Source organism: Protopterus annectens, chromosome 4.part1 (assembly GCF_019279795.1).
Source record: "Protopterus annectens isolate FY-2018-M chromosome 4.part1, PAN1.0, whole genome shotgun sequence".
NCBI classification, from domain to species: Eukaryota; Metazoa; Chordata; order Ceratodontiformes; family Protopteridae; genus Protopterus; species Protopterus annectens.
In genome coordinates this window covers 804,227,729-804,250,785 of record NC_056734.1, presented here as the reverse complement: position 1 = coordinate 804,250,785, position 23,057 = coordinate 804,227,729, and the positions used below count along the sequence as shown (strand labels likewise).

Here is a 23,057-nt window from a genome sequence, read left to right as displayed (position 1 = left end):
TGCCTTGATCTGCCTGAACAATGCCCCCCCACCCGAGGCGAAAAGCGTCTGTGGTCAACGTGGCTTCGACCGGGGGAATCACAAAGGGCCTCCCTTCTCTGAGTTCCTGTGCCTGTAACCACCACAGAAGGGAGTTCCTGCACACCCTGCTCAGGGGTATTGGCGTGCTTAACGGGTGGATTGACAGGGACCATTGGACTTGAAGGGTCCGTTGTAATATGCGCATTCGCAGACGGGCATGAAGAGAGAGACCGATCGCTTCTGACATAGACCCCAGTGCCCTCAGGACTAACTCCGCCGGAGGAGCAGGGCTCCGAAGAAGGGCTAACACCTGATACGACAAGCTGTTCAGCCTGACTGACATTAGAACAACTCGGCAGATTCGTGTATCTAACCTGGCCCCTATGAATTCTAGGGCTTGAGTGGGGCACAGGCAGGATTTCTGCTCGTTCACTGAGATGCCTAGGTTGTGGGCCAGAGACAGAGCATAATCTCTCACCACACAGAGCTGATGCCTGTTGGTCGCGGTAAGGAGCCAGTCGTCTAGGTAGGGGAAGACCTGAATGCCCTGGAGTCTCAGGTGGGCTGCAACCACTGCCATGACCTTGGTGAACACTCTGGGGGCTGAGGTGAGGCCGAATGGAAGAACCCTAAATTGATAATGACTGGCTCCGAGCCGGAAGCGGAGGAACCTCCTGGATCGTCTGTCCATTAAGATGTGGTAATACACATCCTTGAGGTCTAACGAGCACATCCAGTCGTTCTCCCGCAGAAGGGGGAGAATTGATTAGAGAGTGACCATCCAGAACTTTTCCTTGGGTATGAACAGGTTCAGAGTGGAAAGGTCTAAGATGGGTCTGAGGTCCCCCGTTTTCTTTGGCAACAAAAAGAACCTGAAGCAATAACCCAATCCGGACTGATCTGGGGGGACGGGCTGGATGGCTCTTTTTCTTAGCAGCTTTGAAATCTCCAAAGCCGCTGCCTCCCTCTGATCGGGTGGGACATTGGGGAGACGTCTGGGTTTGGGGAGAAGGTTTATGAATGGAATGGAGTATCGTTTGGATATGATCCGGAGCACCCATCGATCTGTTGTAAGGGACTCCCAGTTTGACAGGTGCTCCGACAACCGCCCCCCGACTGCCTCCAGAGAGGGACAGTCGGGCAAGCCCTCAGGGCTGTTGCGTGGGTCTGTCCGAGAAAGGTTCTCTAGACCCGAAATTACGCGGCCCCCCTCTGCCTCTGGGCCGGTGTCCACCTTGTCCTCCTCTGCCTCTAGAGGACGAGTGGTCCGCAGCAGGATGGGATTGCTGAGACTTATGGAACCACAGCTTCTTTTGTCCCCTCTGATTCCTGGAGAAGGATCTTTGGGGATTAGAGAAGCGGACTCCGACGGCAGACAGCATCTTCCCATCCTTTTCGCTTTGGACCAGTGTGTCGCGAACAGTTTTGCCAAACAAGGCAGAACCGTCAAAAGGGGCGTTCGCAAAGGACGCCTTGAAGGGGTCCGTGAAGTCACAAAGATGGAGCCAGGAGAGACGTCGCAAGATGACCCCGGCTCCGCTAGCTCTAGCGGCTCCCTCCATTGCATGGGAGAGAAGCCGCATAGATGTATTGGAGATGGATTTTAGAGTGGCCATTCGAGTCTCAAAAACCTTCTTGTCTGGGACCAACATGGACTCCGGAGGGGCTGCAGCGTATTCCTTAATCAAGTCTCGCTGTAGCCTAATGGTATGTGCCATGTAGTTGAGCGCCCTTATGGAAAAGGTCGCTGAAGCAAACATCCGCTTCCCAATCCAGTCAAGCGCTCGAGATTCCTTATCCGGCGGGTGAACCGAAGAACTCTCCTACGCGAGTTCTTTCTTGGTGGCCTCCGCCACCAACATAGCATCAACGGAGGTTCCTTTGGCTTAAGATGGTCTATCTGTGGGTGGGCTGAGGACTTTATCGGGGCGCCTAGGGATTGGCCCCATGGTGTCGGGCTCCTTTCAAGCCCTGGTGGTAATTTAGTCCACCAGGGGGTCGGCCGGAGGGGACACCCAGGAGGTAGATGGGCCTGCCTCAAAGGCCTCCAGGAACACGGACTCATCAAGGGAGGGCTTTTGGGCTGACCACCCCCCTCTGATACGCAACATTTCCATGATGTCTCCAAAGGAGACATCTTCAGGGGGTGACCTTGGGGAACCCTCCGTATCATATAAGTCTGTGTCTGTGGTAACGGACTCGGGGGAGTCCAGGTGCCTCCCTTTGCACCGATGTTTCCGAGGGACCTCCTCGGTGGGACTGTCCGAAGAGGGCTCATCCACGGGTTGTTGTTCCTCCACGGGAACTAGCTGGAGGGCTTGGGCAGGCTGTCCCAATGGACGGATGATGGAAGACAGACCCTCATACAGTGGGGGTATGGGTGGATCCAAAGCCCGGGTCGGGGATCTGGTGGACCTCGACAGTACCCTCTCCACTACCTCAAAAGCCGAGGGAGAGCCACTCTCGCCAGCCTCTGAGAGCAATCTCCTCGGATCCGAGGAAGGGATCTGGGTCAGAGCCGATGCAGTCAGCACCGAGGCAGAGGTGTGCTCCGACGCCAACAGCGCCGGAGACACAGCAACTCCCTCGGATCCGACGCTCAGCCCTCGGCCTCAAGAGCTCGGGTCCGACAAGCTCGAAGGTATAGTCGGCGTCGAAGAGACCACAGCTATCAGCGCCGACAATTCCCCGGGTCCGAAAGGGCCTGGATCCGATGACTCCGAGACCCGAAAACGAGTCGGAGAAGGAGTGATCGGGGCAAATATGGGGGCCGCACTCCCTCCCAGGGGGGGGGGGGGAGGCAAGAGCATCCCCATCTGCATTTGGGTCTGCAAGAACCGACGCATCATCCGATCCATATCCGCTTCGGAGATGCTTCGGGTCAACCTGGATGAAGTAGTAGAGGCATGCCGGGAGGGCCGCCTTGAAGATCTCGAGGGAGACCTATCCTCCTCCTCTGGCTCCGGCGAGAAACAGGGCGAATGGTGCCGAGAGGAGGGGGATCTGGAGACCCTCGAGGGAGACTTAAGCAGTTTCACTGGCGGAGCCAAAGGATGAGATTCGGCCAGCCTTTTGTGGGACTTATGTCCTTCCTTATCCTTGTGCCTCTTCTCTCTAAGGGAAGAGGTACTAGTTTCCCCAGAGCTCAAATCCGATGAGGGAGGTTGAGTCCCGGGTATAGCTAAGGGGATAGATGGCGCTGAAGCTGCCGAAGCAGCTGGAGCCCGAACGGGAGAGGAAGAAGAAGCTGACTCCTGGGGGAGCTTTCCCGCCAGGATCAGCTTGTTCTTCCTATCCAGAAGTGCCCGGGGGTTAAAGGCCGCGCAGATCTGGCAGGCCTCTGACAAATGGGTTGCCCCCAGGCACAAAACGCACTGAGTGTGGCCATCCGCTGGGGAAAGCTTGTGGCCACACTCAGTACATTTAGAAAAAACGGCCTTAGGCCCTTCAGACATTATTCACACACACACCCAAACACTAGGAGGGGGAGGGGAGTGAAGATAAGCTAGTGATTAAATTAACAAAAAAGGGACCAAAACTAGCACAAGAAGTAGAAAAAGGGACTAACACACACACAACGACAACTTTGTTTGAAAAAAGTTGGTTTAAAACCAGCAATGATCTCACCCAGCCAGGAGCTCTTCACAGGGAAGCTTCTTCAGCCGCAGCAAAAAACGATCTGAGGTAATGTGGTTGGTAGTAGGGGATTATGGGTAGGGAGGAGGAGCTAGGAGCTCGGATCTTGGAGCTTGGAAAGCTGCCGGATCAGATCCGAGGTCGGATCCGACACCCACAGGTTGCAGATCAAATGAAGTAACTACTTCAGATTAACAGATTCAGGGACCCCATATCAGTTTTTTGTAAAAAAAAAAAATGTTTCAAGGTTAGTGGGAAGAGGCCACCATTAGCCTGGGGGTGCACGGCTGTTATGGGGCTGTCGGTGAGGCAAGGGTGCACAAAATGGGTGCATCTTCTTGGGCACCAACTCACTTCCTGCCAGTCTGTTTTGTCTGCCCCTCTCAACATGCATCATGAACACTAGTGAGTACTGTACAGCATGCATGTGAGGCATATTCAAGCCATATGAGCAGTACATTCACTACAATGACATTACTGTAGTTCAGTACTAACATGCAAGTGTGTTATTTTGACTCATCTAAGTTTTTACAGTGATTGAGTTCATTAATCCCTGATATTGGGATTTCACCATGTGATAAAAATATTCAGATCTGTGATATGCATTCATACTGGAATTTGAAAATCAGATTACATTAGAAGGTTGGGAATGGCAAAGTCCATTACATCCTTGTTTCTTTTCTTGTGTAATCAAGCCTAAGGTAACTGCTTCTGAGAGCCTCTTAGAGTGGCCTCCATTCAACAGAGTGCATAATGTACTCATGAACATTATTGTCAAAGTGAATATTGATAAAATGAGTCATTTCCAAAATATTATAATTCTCCTAAAATTTAAGATACTATAAACACAGTATATGAATTCAAGGTGAGATAGCAGATATATTATGCATGGTGAACATTTCTGTACTTACAAAATGTATGTGATCTACGATAAATGTCTGAATGGCATCTTTGTCACAAAAGTTGAAGAGCAGGAGCTGCAATTAAGCAAATGAAAATTAACAAACCAGAGTGCCCCCTGTTTGTTTAATCAGTGTATACCCAATTAAAGTAACTGTATATCATTCAGTAACATATATCAAAACACATTTACAATGTAGCTCTTTAACACAGCTAATTAAATGCTGTTGCAATGCAAAACACTGACACATACTAACTCAATAAGCATGCCAACACCTCTGCCTGGAAGTAATGTAGCCTAGGGAGATGACTCATTTGCAGTGCCTCACATGTGGACATGAGGTCTTTATGTATGGTACATTATGAAAACAGCTGTACTGATATGGAGGAGGGAAGAAGTTTGCAATACAAAGTCTACTGAATGTCTGCAGATGAAAATATATGCAGAGCTGTGCTGGGTAAAAGAACAAGTGTAAAGGGCCATTATACCAAGATGTTGTCTGTGTTTTCTTGTTTAACCTTAATTTTCCAAAGTTTCTAGTGGCATTTGTAAGAAGGCATGCAATGGATGCGATGAGGGAGCTACGTTCATCTGCACAGTGATTCTCCCGTCTATTGCCTGAACACTATGATACTTGGTCAGTGCCTTCATCAATAACTCGTCACCTCCATATTCTGAGACTCTGGGCATACCCCAAGGGCATCTCCACCACATCTCCCAAATGTCCAGATTTTTACTTCATATTTTTGATCTGCTCATCATAAAATCTGTGGTTTTCAGGCAAACCATTAATGGCTGAAGTCACAAACTAATGACTGACATGTGAGATTCAGAAAACCACAGCAGCGGCTAAAAATGAAAATAGAAGTTATGTTCTTACCATAACGTTCCATGTTAGTTGTCTTCTTCTCGCCTTCTTCTTGCTGGATGGGTTCGGAGCCGACCTCGTCCGACTGCCACTCTAAAAGCTCGAGAGTTGGTTCCACCGGCTCGAGGCTCCCCTTATATCCCACAATGCTAGGCGAGAGTTACCTCAGATCTCGTTTGTAAGCTAACCCAGCTTATACCAAAAACAGTATAACAGTGAAACAGAATCCACCTCTAACAGCAGGAAGAAAAGGGGTGACCTATATCCTGAAACAAGAAATATGCATAATAGCATATGACTAAGAAAGAGGTGGTAGAAAGAGAGGTCACGATCACAACTCCTCTAGGTCTGTCCAGGCCAGGGGAAGGAGGGTGGGCAGAAGAAGGCGAGAAGAAGACAACTAACATGGAACGTTATGGTAAGAACATAACTTCTATATGTTAAGTTGTCTATCTCGCCTTCATTCTTGCTGGATGGGACCGCGTCCCTAGCACCTTGTCCCGGGTGGCCTAACGGAACAGACTCCTGAGAACAGTGGAACCAAAATTAGCTCTATGCCTAGAAGCTAAATCCAACTTATAATGGGAAATAAAAGTGTGAGGAGTAGCCCAAGTAGCCGCTGCACAAATGGTGTCAATAGGCAGTCTGTCTTGGAAGGCTAGAGAAGTAGCCAAAGCTCTGGTGGAATAGGCTTTAGGTTTATTAGGCAGTTCTTGGTGTCTAATTTCATAAACAAGAGTAATCAGAGATGTTAGCCATCTGGATAAAGATACCTTTGAAACTGGAAGTCCCTTTCTGCTTTCCGCATAGGAGACAAACAGCTGATCAGATTTTCTGAATAGTTTCGTCCTGTCCAAGTAGTACCTTAAATGACGATGAACATCCAGGTAGTGTAATTTCTGTTCAGACCTATTTGAATACTCTGGGAAAAAAACAGGGAGGTCAATGCATTGGTTTAGATTTGATGTTGAAACCACCTTAGGCAAAAAGGACGGGTTAGTTCATAAGGAAACTCTGTCCTTATGGAACACAAGGTAAGGAGAACGACAACTGAGTGCTTGAAGTTCTGAAATTCTTCTAGCTGATGTGATAGCCACCAGAAAAAGAGTTTTCCATGATAATAGCTTTAAGGAACATGAAGCTGCAGGTTCGAAAGGGGAAAGAATCAAAGAAGCAAGAACTAAATTTAGGTCCCAAGGAGAAGGAGGATTTCTGACAGGAGGTCTGAGAAGAAAAACTCCTTTCAAAAAGGCTTTGCAGAGTTTGTGGGACATTAGGGCAGATTCAGAAATACCCACATGGAAATTAGAAATAGCCGCCAATTGAACCTTAAGAGTAGATGGAGATGAACCTGCATGGAAGAGTTCAGCAAGAAAATCAAGGACTAGTTGGATGGAAGCGGTGAAAGGATCTATGTCCTTTCCTTGTGCCCAATATGAGAAGCGTTTCCACTTACTCAAATAAATCTTCGAGTGGAAGATTTATGGGAAGCTATCAAAATATCTCTAACAGAGTGAGATAATTGAGGAAGCCTGGCTACTGTTGGAAGTGGAGGAACCAAGCAGTGAGGTTCAGAGAGGGAGGGAGCGATGAAGCTGACCCGACTGATGGATCAAAAGATCTGGAACTAGGTCCAGGTTCCACGGTCGCTCAAAAGAAATCGATGTAGAAAGGGGAACCACACTTGTCGAGGCCAGTAAGGCGCAATGAGGATCAATGAGGCCTTCTGAGCGATAGCTTTCTGTATTACTTGAGAGATCAGTGGGAAAGGAGGAAATGCATACAGAAGTCCCGGGCCAAACTTGGACTAGTGCGTCCCTGCTGGGTTGGCCTGGTAAAGGGAATAGAGTGAAGTATTCTCTGCACTTGCTGTTTTGGGGAGTAGCAAAAAGATCGCAGCAAGGCTGACCCCACTTGAGAAATATCTCTCTCACTACAGAGTCTTTCAGAGACCACTCGTGAGGCATAAGAATAGCTCTGCTCAACTTGTCCGCAATGTGATTGGACTTCCGGGGATGTGCGTTGCTATCAGAAAACGCTGAGAAGAAATCGCCCATTGCCACAGTCTGAGTGCTTCTCGACACAGGGGGTATGATCTGGTTCCACCTTGTTTGTTGATGTACCACACTACAGACATATTGTCTGTCTGGATTGCAATCGTTCCCAAGGGAAGAGAGTCTTGAAGGGCTTGCAACGCTAAAAGCACTGCTCTCATCTCCAGAACATTTATGTGCAAGTGGCATTCGTTTGGTTGCCATGTGCCCTGGACTGTCCTGCCCTGATAATGCCCCCCCCACCCGATCAGGGAGGCATCCGTTGTCAGAGTAGCAACCGGAGGAGGTGGAACAAATGGTCTCCCCAACAGGAGCTGGGGGGAAGACATCCACCACATGAGATGCTTTTTGCACGCTTGCGTGATCATAATGGTGTGAGACATTGGAAGTTCCTGGTATGACCATTGAGAAAAGAGCATCCATTGAAGGATCCGCATGTGGTATCTGGCCAATGGGAGGAGAGGTATGGCCGCTGCCATAATTCCCAACACCTTTAGAACTAACCTGGCTTTGGCTCTGTTGTTGTTGAGAAGTAGTGACACCAATTTTTGAATGTCTGATATCCTTTGGTTCGTTAGTGTTGCAGACATGTTTACAGTATCTAAATTTGCGCCTATGTAGGTAATAGTACGACAAGGCGACAAAACAGACTTTTCTCAATTTATTGAGATACCCAATTTTTGTCAGTGCCGAAAAGTGTAATCTCTGGCCATCAGAAGGAGATGCTTGGTGGGAGCTGTGAGGAGCCAGTCGTCCAAATATGGAAACACCTGGAATCCTTGTCGTCTCAGGTGAGAAGCTACCACTGCCATGCATTTGGTAAACACCCGGGGGGCAGTGGTGAGACCAAAGGGCAGGGCCCTGAATTGAAAATGACTGGTTCCCAGCCTGAAGCGGAGGAATCTTCTGGAGCGTCTGTTCATTTTTATGTGATAGTACGCGTCCTGAAGGCCTATAGAGCACATCCAGTTTCCTTTTCCCAATAGGGGAAGAATGGATTGCAGCGTGACCATCCAAAATCTTGTTTTCTTGACCGATCTGTTCAAGATACTGAGATCCAAAATTGGTCTCCAGTCCCCTGTTTTCTTTGGAACTAAAAAGAACCTTGAGTAGATTCCGGATCCTTGTTGGTCTGCTGACACTGGCTGAATAGCTCTTTTTGCAAGCAGTTTTGAAATTTCCAAAGCTGCTATATCCCTTTGAGCAGGTGGAACATCTGGAAGGGATTTTTTTGACTGATTTGGAAAACGAAGAAAGGGGATAGAATAACCTTCGGAAATGATGGACTGTACCCATATGTCTTGTGTCAAGGATAGCCAGGCTTCTGGGTACAGTGACAATCTTCCCCCGACTGCCTCCGAAGATGGGCAGTCGGGCAACACCTCAGGGATGCTGAAAGGGCTTATCGGAGGAAGTTTCTCGATTGCCCTGGTTCTGCGGACCCCCTCTGCCTCTAGGGCGACGTCTACCATTGTTGTTCCCCCCGCTGCCTCTGGCGGGAACCGACTCTGTCGCCAGGCGAAGTCCCTTGAGATTGTTTACGGAACCACATCTTTCCACCCTTCTGGCCTTTGGGGTAAGGCCTAGAAGGAGTCGAAAAACGGACTCCGACGGCAGAAAGGGTCTTGCCATCAGTCTCGCACCTAGTCAGGGTTTCTTTCACTTGAGGACCAAAAAGAGATGATCCATCAAAAGGGAGTTCGTGAAAGACGTCTTGAAAGGTTCATAAAATTGCATAGCCGCATCCAGGCGTGCCTACGTAAGGCTACCCCTGTTCCTGCGGCTCTGCTCGCTCCATCGGCCGCATAAGAGAGGAGGCGCATGGAGGAGTTGGAAATGGAATTAAGGATAGCCAGCTGCGTGTTCATTTTTCTTGGAACCCGCAGCTGTAGGGTCCTTCAACATCTCACTCGCTTCCTTGACCAAGTCCCTTTGAAGACGAGTGAAATGGCACAGGTAATTCAGCGAACGCATGGTAAAAGTCGCTGAGGAGAACATCCGCTTCCGTACCTATCCATGGACCTAGATTCCTTGTTAGGTGGATGGACAGGCACTGAAGGATCAGCCAGTTCCTTCTTTGTGGCGGCAGCTACCACCATAGCATCCACAGAAACTCCTTTTGATAAAAATTGCTTGTCTGATGGAGCTGTGATGAATTTGGAGGGTCTCCTGGGAGTGGGGTCCACTGAATCAGGAGCCGTCCATGCCTTCTTAGCTACCACCTGCATGAAGGGGTCAAGGGGGACACCCAGGAGGTGGAAGGACGAGAGCCAACGCCTCAAGATACACAGATTCGTCCTCTGAAGGGTTGAGGGCTGGCCAATTTCCCTCTGTTTAAGGATCTCCAGAATGTCTGCAAATGAGACATCTTCAGAAGGGGAACGGGGGAACCCTCAGAATCATCCAGATCTGTGTCCGACGTGATAGACTCAGGTGAGTCAATGTGCTTCCTCTTGCACTTCCTTTTCCGAGGGGGCTCTTCTGCCAAATCAGGAGAGGCCTCGGAAGAGGATGAAATCCCCAAAGGGGGCTCTTGAGGAGCTGGCTCTCTGCGGTCCGGAATGAGGGAGTGAGTCGACTTACCCTGAGGCAGCATAGAGGGAGGGCTGACGGAACCGACTGTGGAGTAGAGCCAGGCTCTAACACACTCCGCATGACCTCGAAAGCACCCCTGTCAGGCAGAGCCAGAGGTCCCCGCTCCGAGGAGCTAAGGACCCCCCTCGGCACCGACAGTGATGGCTCGGAGGCGATGTCGGAGCCGAACTCACCAGCGCCGAAGCACCGAGAGGGAGAGGGGTCGGACAAGGGTCCGATGCCACTCACCCTCGAGCCGACGAGGGAAGTCCGGCGCCGAGATTCCTCCACGGAAGAAAACGGAGCCGACGACGGAGCCGAAGACAATTGTCTCGGCTCCGAGGTGACCACAGTCTCGGTTCCGACGACCCGGCTCCGAACTCAAAAGAGTCGAAGGAGGAAAGAGTTGATGGACCGGGGCAGGCACCGACTGATGAGTCGGGCTCTGAAGCATCTGGGCTAGTGCCTCGGACTTGAGTAGTCGACTCACCACCCTCTGAAGGTCATGATCGGAAAGCCTCGATGACCTAGAGGAATGAGACCTTTGGCTCCGTTCAGACAGCAGGGGAGAACCTGGAGCCGAATGAACGGAGCCAAGAGAGGGTGACCTAGACCTCTTTCTGGTTGTCGGCTCAAGATCTTGTCGGAGCCGACACGGTAACTCGATAACCTCGGCTCCGGCCGAGCGAAGCCACAGAAACTGTGGACTGAGCCTTATCGGCTCCAGCCGGAGCCGATAAAGGCAAAGGTTGAACAACCTGAGGTCTCGGCTCAGAAGCCGGAGCCGAAGACCTCGATGCCTTAGAGGGCTTCCCTGTTGAGACAGACAGGGAATCCTCAGGCTTCAACAAGCCTCTCAGAATTAGCTTGTTTTTCTTTCCTGCAGGACCCTGGGGCTGAAGCCATGGCAAACAGCACAGGAGTCCTGCAGGTGCAAAGGCCCCAGACAATAGACACAAGAAGTGTGAGCGTCTGTCAGAGACATTTTCTGACAGCACGCATCACACTTCTTGAATCCAGAGACCTTTGCTTCTTTTGACATAGCCTAACTGGTGAACACAAACACACACTCAAACACACCAGTTATACCCTGTCAGAATAACAATTTTAGTAAAGATACTAAAAATAAAGTACAACAAACTGTAGCAAATTATAGTAAACTACACAAACACTCCCTAGGGAAGAGAAGGCCTAAGGCCCAAGGGAAGAACCAAAGGTTCTTTTAAACAAGAAACGGGAAAAATTAGGGTCGGGAATAAAGTTCTATGAACTATACTAATTTAAGAAGAATTAAACTGAAAAAGGGGGAAAAAGAGTAACTTTTAATAGAAAAAGCTAAAACTCACCAGGAACCGGTAGAAGCAACCAACCTCGAAGCTGTAGCGGCAAACGAGATCTGAGGTAACTCTCGCCTAGCATTGTGGGATATAAGGGGAGCCTCGAGCCGGTGGAACCAACTCTCGAGCTTTTAGAGTGGCCGAGTCGGAGCCGAGGTCGGCTCCGAACCCATCCAGCAAGAATGAAGGCGAGATAGACAACTTAACATCCTTAGTTTATTAAATTAAAACACAAACACAGACTAAACGGTTTCGCCCATTTCAACCTGGGCTTCATCAGAGTAATTAATTAACTAAACCACATTCCTTAAATACAATGCAGCTATCATGTGATTCCCAATTAAAATAAGTGACTTAGTTTGATATTGCACAAATAACTCCTGTCAAAAAAATAAAAAATAACTTAATTTCATTACTTTAATAATCCAATAAGCATATATATATATATATATATATATATATATATATATATATATATATATATATATATATATATATATATACAATGTAAACACATAAAATTGTGAAATAAGTTTTAAAATGTGTTTAAGTAATATAAAAACAATGTTGTGCTTAGTCTGTGTTTGTGTTTTAAGTTAATAAACTAAGGTTCCGTTTGTAGCGCTGTTGTGGTTTTATTTATTTATTTTTTAGTTCATTTGCAGTCTAGGTCATAGTAAGGAAAAGGCACTGGGGTAGAATCCATGATTGCAAAGACATCCCCAGTGAAACAGTTGGCTCACAGCATAAACCACTAGTTGCCACAATCAGCTGCAAGCAGTGGTCAAGGAAGGCTATAAGGTCAACAGAGACCAGGCTGAAGACCTGGAAGTTGACTGGAGAGAAAGTACAACAGCTCAAGGAATTACTCAGGGCTCTAGTACCCCAAGAAGAGAGGAAATAGGTGGAGATGAAGAAGAATGGCAGCACCTAAAAACAGCATGTGTTAGGACTACAGAAAAGATATGTGGCCGAGTCAGGTATGGAAATAAGGCACATAAGGAAAGCTGGTGGTGGAATGCAGAAGTCCAGCAAGTCATCAAAAGAAAGAAGGAGTGCAGGAAGAAATGGGAGATAGAAAAGACTGATCAGGACAGGAAGGACTACTGGTTGGTTAACAAAGAAGCTAAGAAAGAAGTTGCAATAGGAAAGAGTAGGGCATTGAAGGCACTGTACCAACTTCTGGAAAGTGACTCAGTAAGGACACAAAGAAATGATATCAGGTTGCAAGGCAAAGACAGAAAGATAAAGAAGATAGTCAGACACCCTTCATAAGAGATGACAGCAACAACCTGCTCACCAGTCCACAGGACATCAAAAGCAAATGGAAGGAGTAGTTCCAGCAGCTTCTGAATGAAGAAAACCCCACGGAAGCTGTATTGCCCCAGAAACAGCCTATGATGAGAGAAGACGAGGAGCCCACCCTAGAAAAAGTAAGTACAGCACTAAGGAAGATAAAGTCAGGGAAAGCAGAAGGCTCAGATGAGGTCACAGCAGACATGATAAAGATGCTGGGCAAGATAGGGAAGAAATGGCTCCTGAGGGTACTAATAGCAGTGTGGAGAGAAAGGTATATCCCAGATGACTGAAGAATAAGCATAATCATGCCAGTGTACAAGAACAAAGGGGACATCCACAACTTTGGGCAGTACAAAGGCATCAAACTCTTATCACATTGCATGAAAGTTCTGGAGAGGGTGACTGATAAACCGATACGCAGTGTAGTAGAATGTAAGATGGGAGATGAGCAGTTTGGATTCAGATTAGGATGCAGCACAACTGACCCGATGTTTGCATTGAGACAGATACTTAAGAAGAAGCTAGAGATGGGGACAGAGTCCAACTAGGCCTTCCTAGACTTGGAGAAAGCATATGACAAGGTCCCAAGAAAGCTGATCTGGGCAGTACTGTGGTGGTTTGAAGTCTCAGATACTTTGGTAGAATTAGTACAGGCTATGTACAAAGACCCAATGACTCAAGTACAAACAGTGTTTGGCCTCACATAGGGGTTCCCAGTGAGAGTGGGTGTACATCAGGGTTCAGCTCTGAGCCCACTGCTGTTCATACCGGTGATGGACTACATTAGCAAACAGGTTGGAGGGGACAGATCAACAAAGCTGATGTATACAGATGATGTGGCAGTACAGTGCAGACTCAGAGCTAGAACTTCAGTAAAGGATAGGATAATGGAATGTAAATCTAAAGGCACATGGGATGAAACTAAGCACAGATAAGATGGTGGTAATGGCAGCAAATTCGGGAAATCAGAAGAAGCTGAGAAGAGAGATAGAAGGGAAGATACTGGAACAGGTAAACAGTTTCAAGTATCTGGGAGGGGTAGTTGAAGAGAAGGGTAGTCTGAATGAAGAGGTCAAAGCTAGAAGGGGCTGCAGCCAACTGGCATAGAGTATCAGGTGTAGTCTATGACAGAAGAATGCCAAAGAAGCTGAAAAGTAAGTTGTACAAGACAGTGGTGCAACCAGTACTACTTTATGGTACAGAAACCTGGGCAGTAAAGGCAGAACAGTTGAAGAAGCTAGAGGTAATGGAAATGAAGTGCCTGAGAAAGGTGGTACGATGCACACTGTGGGACAGAAGAAGAAATGAGGACATAAGAGCAGAAACCAAAGTAGCTCCAATTGCAGAAAAGTTCAAAGAGAACAGATTACTGTGGTTTGGGCACATGTAGAAAAGCAGAAGGGAATCTAGTGAGGAAGATTTGGGACAGACAGGAAGAAGGTAAGAGGAAGGGAGGATGTCCAGCAAAGAGGTGGATGGATTGTGTGAAAGAAAATCTGCGAAAGTCATGCATGAGTTTTGAAGAAGGCAGGAGTGTGGCACTGAATTGAGAGAGTTGGCGACAGTTAGCATGATACCCCAACCCCATGTAGAAAAATGGGAAAAGGGGAGCTGATGATGATGATGATGATGCAGTCTAGTTACCTTCCAGTTTTGTTTATTTGAGTTTCAGACTTTATATCCTTCAGCAAATGCTTGCTAACACAAAACATTTTATTCTAGCATTTTTCTAAGTATTTCACTGAAATATTTAAAATCTGTCCTTTGTTTAGGCATTTGTTCCCCCATTATTATTGGTCTTGTCCAGATTTCCTGTGCTAAGAGGTTGAGAGGTATGACCCCTACATCTTCCTCACTGAGTGGGGTAAGCAGGCTTCCTCTTGTTATTTTTCTCTCGTTCATTCTTTAGCTCGCTCTGTGCCCAAGCTGCTAATCAAATGGGGGTTTTGCGGGTTGTGACTGGGGGTTTACTGGGTAGTGTTCTTGGCTTCATCCTTCTACAACACAGAACTGATTTTTGCAAGCAGTCTCTGTAAGTCACTAAGTTTATCACACGACAAACACTCACCTATTAAAAATTCACAAGGAGAATCTTTTTATTCAGTTTATAGCTGTTAAAATGATAACACATCACTGGGTAACTTGATAAGAACTAATCAGCTCTTTCTGACTATATCTACAGCCTTATTCCTTTTTACATGACATGCGGTTGTTGCAAAAAGTTTTTGTATTGCACTTTCACAGTACTTTGTCTCTTTTGTGTTGCTGAATTATGTTTTTTCTTAAGCAAAACAGCTGGATGTTCCCTGTAACCCTGAACTGGATTAAGCAGGTAATCACAGATGAAAGAATAAATGAATGAATGCAAAGAATGAATCCCAGGAATCCCACCCAGCATGTCCAGAGTTTGCCTATACAGTTGGTATGCTTTTAGTATGAACAGTCTGCAGATTTCATAGGATCTTAGGATCATAGAAGTTTACTAGGCTATTGACCCAGAGGTCATGTCAAGCCTAGCCGTTTCATCCCAATATAATACCATAGATACGCTAGTCAATACCCAGTATTGTATTTAGTAATGACTGCCCATGTCCAGGAGGGTTGTGAGCACTACCCCCGGTAAGAATTTATGGTGCCTCATCCACTTGTCCAGGTTCCTTTTGAACAGTGTCATAGAGGCGATCTGTTTCACATGAATAGGTAGCCTATTCCAAAGACATGGCAGTCACTTGGAGACAAATCTGTCCCCCCAGCATAAGTCACAGGTCATATTTAGGTCCCTGGAGTAGGTAGCTCTAGTCTCATTTGAGTTACGGATGTGCATCAAGTTCATTAGGTTTGGGTCTGAGATTGCTCTGTAAGCCAGGCATAAGTCTCCCCTAAGAGGTCTATACAATACAGAGTATAGTGACAGGGACTTTAGTCGGTCTGTGTAAAGCATGTGCTGAAGTCCCTTGATCTTCTTTGTTAGAAACCTCTGAGGTCTCTCCAAATGCTGTAGGTGCTTTGTACGTTACATGCCAAACAGGGTGTTATACTCAATTATGAGCCTGATTAGTGCTGAGCATAGAGGGGTTATAACCTCCTTTGCTGTCGAGGAGATGCTTTTACTAATTAAGTGTGCTACGTAGAAAGCCTTCCTTACTACAGTAGACACATAGTGGTCAAAGTTAAAGTCGCAGTCAACTTGTGATCCCAGATCCCTTACCACTTCTTGGGTACTTAGGGTATCGTTGTAGATTTGATATTGAGAAGGGACATTGTTTTTTCCCCAAGGGAATGATGCATTTCTTTGCATTCAGTTTGAGACCGTGACTAAGACACCAGTTGTTGGTCTGCGCAAGACCCTCCTGGAGTATACTGACATAATTTGGGGATTCAATAATTACATCTAGTTTGCAGTCATCCACAAACTTGGTCAGCCACAACACCTTATTTTAGACCTGAACTTCTGAGAAGCATATACCAAACAGTAGCCCCCAGCACTGACCCCTGAGGCAACTCGCTGGTGAAAGGTCTGCTGGTTGATGTGGAGTCACCCACTTTGGTAGTGTGTGTCTGGTTTGTGAGCCAGTTGGCAACCCATCTTACAACAAAGGGGTTTACCTTCAGTTTGCTAGTTTTATTGGTAATGCCGGAGTGTGGGATTGTGTCGAAAGCGTATGCTAAGTCGAGGTAAGCTGTGTGCACAGATTTGCTCTCGTCAATGCCCCTGGTCACATTTTTGAAGAAATCCACCAGATTTAAAAGGTAGGATCTGCTCTTGACAAAAACAAATTGGGTTGGATCCAGGGTCTGGAGGTCACATATGCCTTTATTTATGAGGTCCATAATGATACATTCCATTGCCTTACGGATGAGGTGGGTCAGGCTTATGGGACTGTAATCCCCTGGGTCTGTTGCTAGACCACCTTTGTGGAGGGGAATAACTGTTGCTGTTCTCCATTCCACAGGAACAAAGCCTGTGGTTAGGCTGTGATTGAAAAGGGTACTTAATGGTGATGCTAGTTCATGTTTTTGCCTGTTTAAAAGACAGCTTGGGATGTAGTCTGGTCCCATAAGACGCTGCGTTTTTTGCCTTGGACAAGGCTTTAATGACCTGCTTTCAGATATGTAGGGTAGGGGGAGGGAGTTTGGGGCAAGGTTTGTGATAAGTTTGGAGGGGATAAGGGAGTGAAATTTTCACCAAACCTATCTGCTAGCAGGTTTGCTATCTCTGTGGGGTCAGTGTGTGTGATACTGCTTTCTATGAAAAGTCCTTGCAACCTGCAGTTATAACCTAATATAAAAAACAGACAGACTAGTGGTTGTTTTTTTTTCAAGCTCTTAAATGATGACAGCCTTTTGATTTTATATTGATTTTAGTGCTAAGCTCAGGTTGGCTTTCTTTACTTGTCAATGGATGAAGGGAGGCTAAGAAAGAAAAGAAAACTTTATTTTATGAAATTAATTTCAGCAATAGCTTGTGAGTAAATGATTGGCCTGATAATTAACATTGAAAAGTGTGTGAGTGTGTGTGCGCACGTGTGTGTACATACCATCTGAACTGTCCAGAATTCAGCAGAATGTCCAGATGTTTGCCTCACAAATCACTGTTTTTCTTGCAAAGCATTGAGGAGTGAAGTCTCTAAATAATGAAAACATTTGAGTTTTAGACATTCTAACCTTCAGAAAATGCATTTCAATGAAAAACGTGTTATTCTAGCAAAATTCTAAGTTTGTAAGAGGAATATTTCAAATTTGTCCCTGATTTTTGAACTTTTGTCATCCCATTATTTTTATCTTTGTTCAGAATTCTTGCACTAATGGGTTGAGAGATATTGGGAGATGGATACTGCAGTTTATCATTCAAAAAGAAAACTTAAAAGAATTATTTTCATTCCAAATACAGAGCTGTGGCTGTTTTTTTTTCCTCCAGCTCTCTCATTCTGACATTGGTATGTTCTTATACTTGCTGAAGCTTAATTGGTTTAGCCCTTATGATAATTAAATCTCAACCAAAAACTCCATTTCTGCCATGAGATGCTTAATACCCCCTCACTCCAAATGTCTACAGCACAGACCCTGTTTTTTTTAAATGCATGTATAAGGGTTTCGGTTTAATTTGACTAATATGTCTATAATGTACAAGGGTGCAATGATGTTGAAGGCCTTAGCCAGAGCAAAGTATGCTGTGCACCAATTTGCCTTTATCCTATGCCACAGTAACCTTTACAAAGAAGTCCATCAGATTAAGCAGGCAGGCTGTCTTTCACAAACCCAAATTGATTTAGATCAGGAGATTGTAAACTGCCAATATCTCTGTTTATGTCCAGAATGACAGCTCTGCACTTATTTTTTGGCATTTATTGTAATCTGAGTTAAAATTACTTTGGTTTAACCTTAGTAAGAGTAGAGAAAGAACCTAGCTATGTCTAGAACTGATTGCTGTAGAACCTTGAACTGTGTTGTGTTGCTATTGGCCAGTGGTCCCATTTTTTACCTTTTCTGTGCTATTAGAAGTTGTGAACGTTGTATGTACTATAAAGAATTTCTCTGCCTAACCTTCTACATAAATTTCTAGTGTAGCCCATACTCGGTACTTGACCAATAAGACCTGGTTTGTGCTTAGAGGCATATTGTTCCTCATGTGTAGACTTAAGACTGTTTGTTCTAGACAGATAGCCCTTCAGTATATCAACTCCAAACCTCATAGGCACAACTCTCCTTTCAGCTCACAGTAATAAGTACCTGGTTCCATGGACTTGCACTTTCCACCCATCTCTGCTATCAGCTTGGTTGAAATGGGTATCCTGAGATAACATGGCAATTGTTTCACGTTTTCTGACAACCACCTACTATATAAACTGACATACTGTATGAGAGATGTAGTTATATGATGTTATGAGAGGCAAAACTCTCATAGAAAGCCACAAGATATAACAAGCAGGTTGCCAGTACCACACAACACCACACTAAACCAATCACACATATCTCAGAAGAAACACATAGACCTACATAAGCTGAGGCTCTTAAACACAACCTACCTAAACCAGAAAATGCCTCTTAAATGTAACTCAGGCCTCTTAAATGTAACTCAAAAAATAAGTACCCCCAGTAACTTCATAAAACTGCAACACAGGTAACACCCACAGTGAAACATGTATCTAAGAGTCAGTGTCTAAAGTCAAAAGCCAGTAATGTAAATATCTGCACAATCCAATATCCTAGTCATAGGTGACTATATTAAGATACACTGATGCGGCACTCACCAGGCTGTGCAAGGACAGGGTTATGAGGTGCCAGGATTTTCCACATCATGCATGCACTCAATTTGCTGGACCACAGGCATACATATGACACAGTCATAGTGCACATGGGTGCAAATGGCCAGAGCTGAACCATCCTGGACTCTATATGAGCTCTCCAAATATGTGTCCAAGGTAGGTATGATCCCTAGCCTTGAGAAGCATTCTATTATCACCAAGAATGATGTTACAATTTGAATAAAAGATTATTGACTTCAACAATTACTTTAGTTTCTGGTGTCATTCAAAGTGGGTACAATATACATCTGCCTAAGAGGAGATGGTAGACAGTCCAAACTGGTTTGCCAGGGATGGCCTGCACCCTTCCCCTCATGGCTTTTGTATATTGGCTAAATCCTTGTCAACCCTTGTAGTGCCTTTTTAAGGCAAAGACAATCTCCTAAAGCTTCCCAACATAACAAAACAAAACCCAGAGAAAATAAAAGTACTGCTTCTCAGTGCTAGGAACCTCAACAAAAATCTTCACTACCTACAAGCACTCCTTACTCTGGAAAATGTTGATATATGATTCAAGAACAATGAGAGCACTCCATCAGTGCAGGGTTTCAGTGCCTACTACACATTCAGGCCTACTGCAATAGATGAAGGCAATAAAGGTGGTGGTGTCTCTATATTCTTAAAAAAACAACACTTCATCTCTAGATTCATTAGACAAGATAATGACCTGGAACTCCTCCATGTCCAAAAACAGTACCCATTTGAAATGTCAGGACCTACTAGAGAAAGTCCCAAAACACAGAGACTGGATATCCAAAAAATGGACTTACATATACTAAGTCCAAGATGGCTAGTTCTTGGAATATCCCTGTTTCTGAAGGCATGGTAAGCTCGTATTTAGTATATATAAGTTTAGGGAGTGTGGGGGCTTGTTGCCACATAGGGGATGTAGGGGGGCCTTGACCCCCTACAAAAAAGGAGATTGATGTTTGAGATTCACTCTTATACTACATTTTCAATCTTTTTTTTTCTGCATGCTGGCACTCGGCATTTCAAGTGCTGACATTTTAACATTGAGCCGAACAAAACCCCTTATCATATCACAGCTAACTACAGGAATCTTCGGTCTCCCCCTCAACTCATACCTCCTACCTAACTAGGATGGTGTCCTTGTGCATTATGCCAAACACCATTCTCCTGGAAGTCTTCAAATACTGCACCATCAAGTGGGAGACTTATACATCTTCAAACTTGTATGCTGATGAATTTCTGAACTTCATCAATGCACATCTCTGGACCAGTTAGTTTGCACTCCTATCAAGGATGATAAAATCCTGGACTTGGTTCTTACCAATAAGGGGCAGCTTTGTAGCTTCTTCCCTGGTCAAAATGAACCACAAATCAGTTAAATTCATGATAAGACTGAAATCAGAAGCATCTTCCAATACTTTGGCATTCATAGATTATGCCAAAGCTAATCTGCTGAAACTGTGTGATAGCCTAGCTAAATTCAAAATCCACTTCCAACCTGATGGCCCCACTGTTTATATGGAATCCTTTACCTCCAAATTCTATGCAAATGTGAATAGCTGCATAGACGCATCTGTCCCTCTCCAAAGTAAATATACCAAATTTTTAAAAAATATACGGTGGAACCAAAATATAAACAGGCTACATAATAAAAGAAAAAAAAAGATGCTGCATAAAAAATAAGTTTAACTTCCAAGACTCCCAAAATGCTCTTGCTAAACAGTGAACTATGGACTCTGATTAAATCAACCATAGCCAGATATGAGGTAAAAATAGCCATTCATGCAAAGAAAAACCACAAAGCCTTCTTTAACTATGTAGGAAACCTCAGAAACAATGCCCAGCACTGCAGTGAGCTAATAGTTAATGATACTACATACTCGAACCTTGAAGGCATAGTTAATCTACTAGCTGACAAATTTAGCTCAACTTTCAACATCCTCTCCCCTCCTATATTCCCAGATCATATGCTCACATCTTCACCCCTGAAATCTCCCAAGAACAGTCATGAAGGCATTATCCAAGGCCAAGAACACTACTTCTATGGGGTCAGACAACATTCCAGGCTGCCTACTGGTCAGCCTGAAACAGGACTCATCAGACCTCCCACTGAGGCTATTCTATATCAGCCTTCAAACAGGCTTTGTACAGGATGAATGTAGGACAGCCCTTGCACAAGGGTGGGGCATCAATGCACCTGGGTAATTATTGACCCATATGTCTGGCAAGACATATCTGTAAGGCCATGGAAATGATCACTATGTCATTAATAAATAAGGAAACAGGTAGCCTACAAACTCACGACTCAAACCAGTTCAGATTTGTCAAGGGCAGATCCTGCCTACTCAACCTGGTCAATTTCCTCAAGAAGGTTACTGAAGCAATGGATGAGGGCATATCAGTACATGCTGCATATCTAGACCTTACAAATGCATCTGACACCATCCCAAAATCAAGTATTACAGATAAAGTCATCCAGCTAGATGTAAATCCCTACCTAACCCACTTGATAAAAAAATAGGTTCACAAACAGAACCCAGGAAATCAGGGGAGGCAGCACTACCTCCTCCAAAAGACATGTCAGTAGTTGTGTATCCAAGGGCTCAGTCCTTGGGCCACTACTCTTTGGAATTTACTTCTTGGAGGTTGATGAAAATGCTAAAGGTTTATGGCTGACCAAGTTTTCAGATGACTGAAAACGTGGTGCCGCCATAGACTCCCCAGAGGACACCAAGATCCTCCAAGAGGGATTTTCCCAGAGAAATAGCTGTTGTCAAAACCATGGACTGAAACTGAATGCCACGTTGCTTCACCAGGGATGGCTTGCACCTGTCATCCCTGGGCTTTCGAATACTGGCCAAGGCTCTTGCCACCCCCATAGTGCCTTTTTTAGGCAAGGCTCAAAAGACAAACCCACCTCCTTAGACAATACAAAGAATAAAAAACTAAGGGTAATGCTACTCAACGCCAGAAGTCTAAACCTAAAGATGCACGCACTCGAGGAACTCCTCAGTATGGAGCAAATCGATATCTGTGCAGTGACAGAAACCTGGTTCAAGGCTCCTGAGAGCACCCCAGCATTACCAGGATTCAACTCATACCATACTTTTTGGCCACAAAACTCAGACAAAAGCACCAAGGGAAGGGGTGTATCCATCTTTATCAAGGACACCCACATCTCCAGATTAGTGGCATTGCATGATACATCGGAAACAATTCATGTGCAACTAACAGTGGGCAAAACTGCCTTCCAAGTCATAGCCTGCTATAGATCACCCTCTCTGTCTCAGGACCCACACGCGGCCTTCATGAGAACACTAGAGAATATGAAGATCCCACCAAACACCATAATATTGGGGGGACTTCAACTACCCAAACATCGACTGGGTAAACCTCTCGAGTCCAAACTCATTTGCCCAACGGTTTCTAGAATTCATCAACTCAAACGCCATGGAACTTTTAGTTATGTACTTACCATAACTTCCGATGTATGGGATCCATCTCGCCTACATTCATAACTGATGGGCTCGGAGCAGATCCATCGGCTCCGACTCGGCCAACTAGTACACTAGAACGAAGTCTCTTATTGGCTGGGCTACCCTCTATCCCAGGATGCACCACACCTGCTTCCCCAGATCTTGTTTGTTCGCTTTCATACTTACATGCAAACACAGAAAAAATAGTAGTTACTACAACCAACTAAAGTTCTTCAAGAGAAGATCTCCAAATGGAACTACATTTCCTCTAAATCCCAATGGAAGGGGGAAGGAGGGTGGGTACGTATGAATGTAGGCGAGATGGATCCCATACATCCGAAGTTATGGTAAGTACATAACTAAAAGATGTAATGGGATCCTATCTCACCTACATTCATAACTGATGGGACAGCGTCCCTAGCACCTAAATCCCGGGTGGCTCATTGGAAAACACTCCTGAGAACTGTGGAACCAAAGGAAGCCCTGCCTCGAGAAACTACATCTAGCTTGTAATGAGAAATGAAAGTGTGCGGAGAAGTCCAAGTAGCCGCAGCACAAATATCATCTATTGATAATTTGGAGTGAAAAGCTACAGAAGTAGCCATTGCCCTGGTAG

General features: G+C 45.5%; 1 protein-coding gene across 3 annotated transcripts in view; it reads right to left on the bottom strand.

Moving 5' to 3' along the window:
- MINDY4B (MINDY family member 4B) overlaps window positions 1-23,057 on the bottom strand; it is a 1,400,689-nt gene that overhangs the window by 687,202 nt on the left and 690,430 nt on the right. For all 3 annotated transcript variants that reach the window (XM_044070561.1, XM_044070562.1, XM_044070563.1), the window contains one exon: window positions 4,569-4,634. In XM_044070561.1, the coding sequence (XP_043926496.1) occupies window positions 4,569-4,634 (66 nt within the window). The remainder of the gene's footprint in view (window positions 1-4,568; window positions 4,635-23,057) is intronic.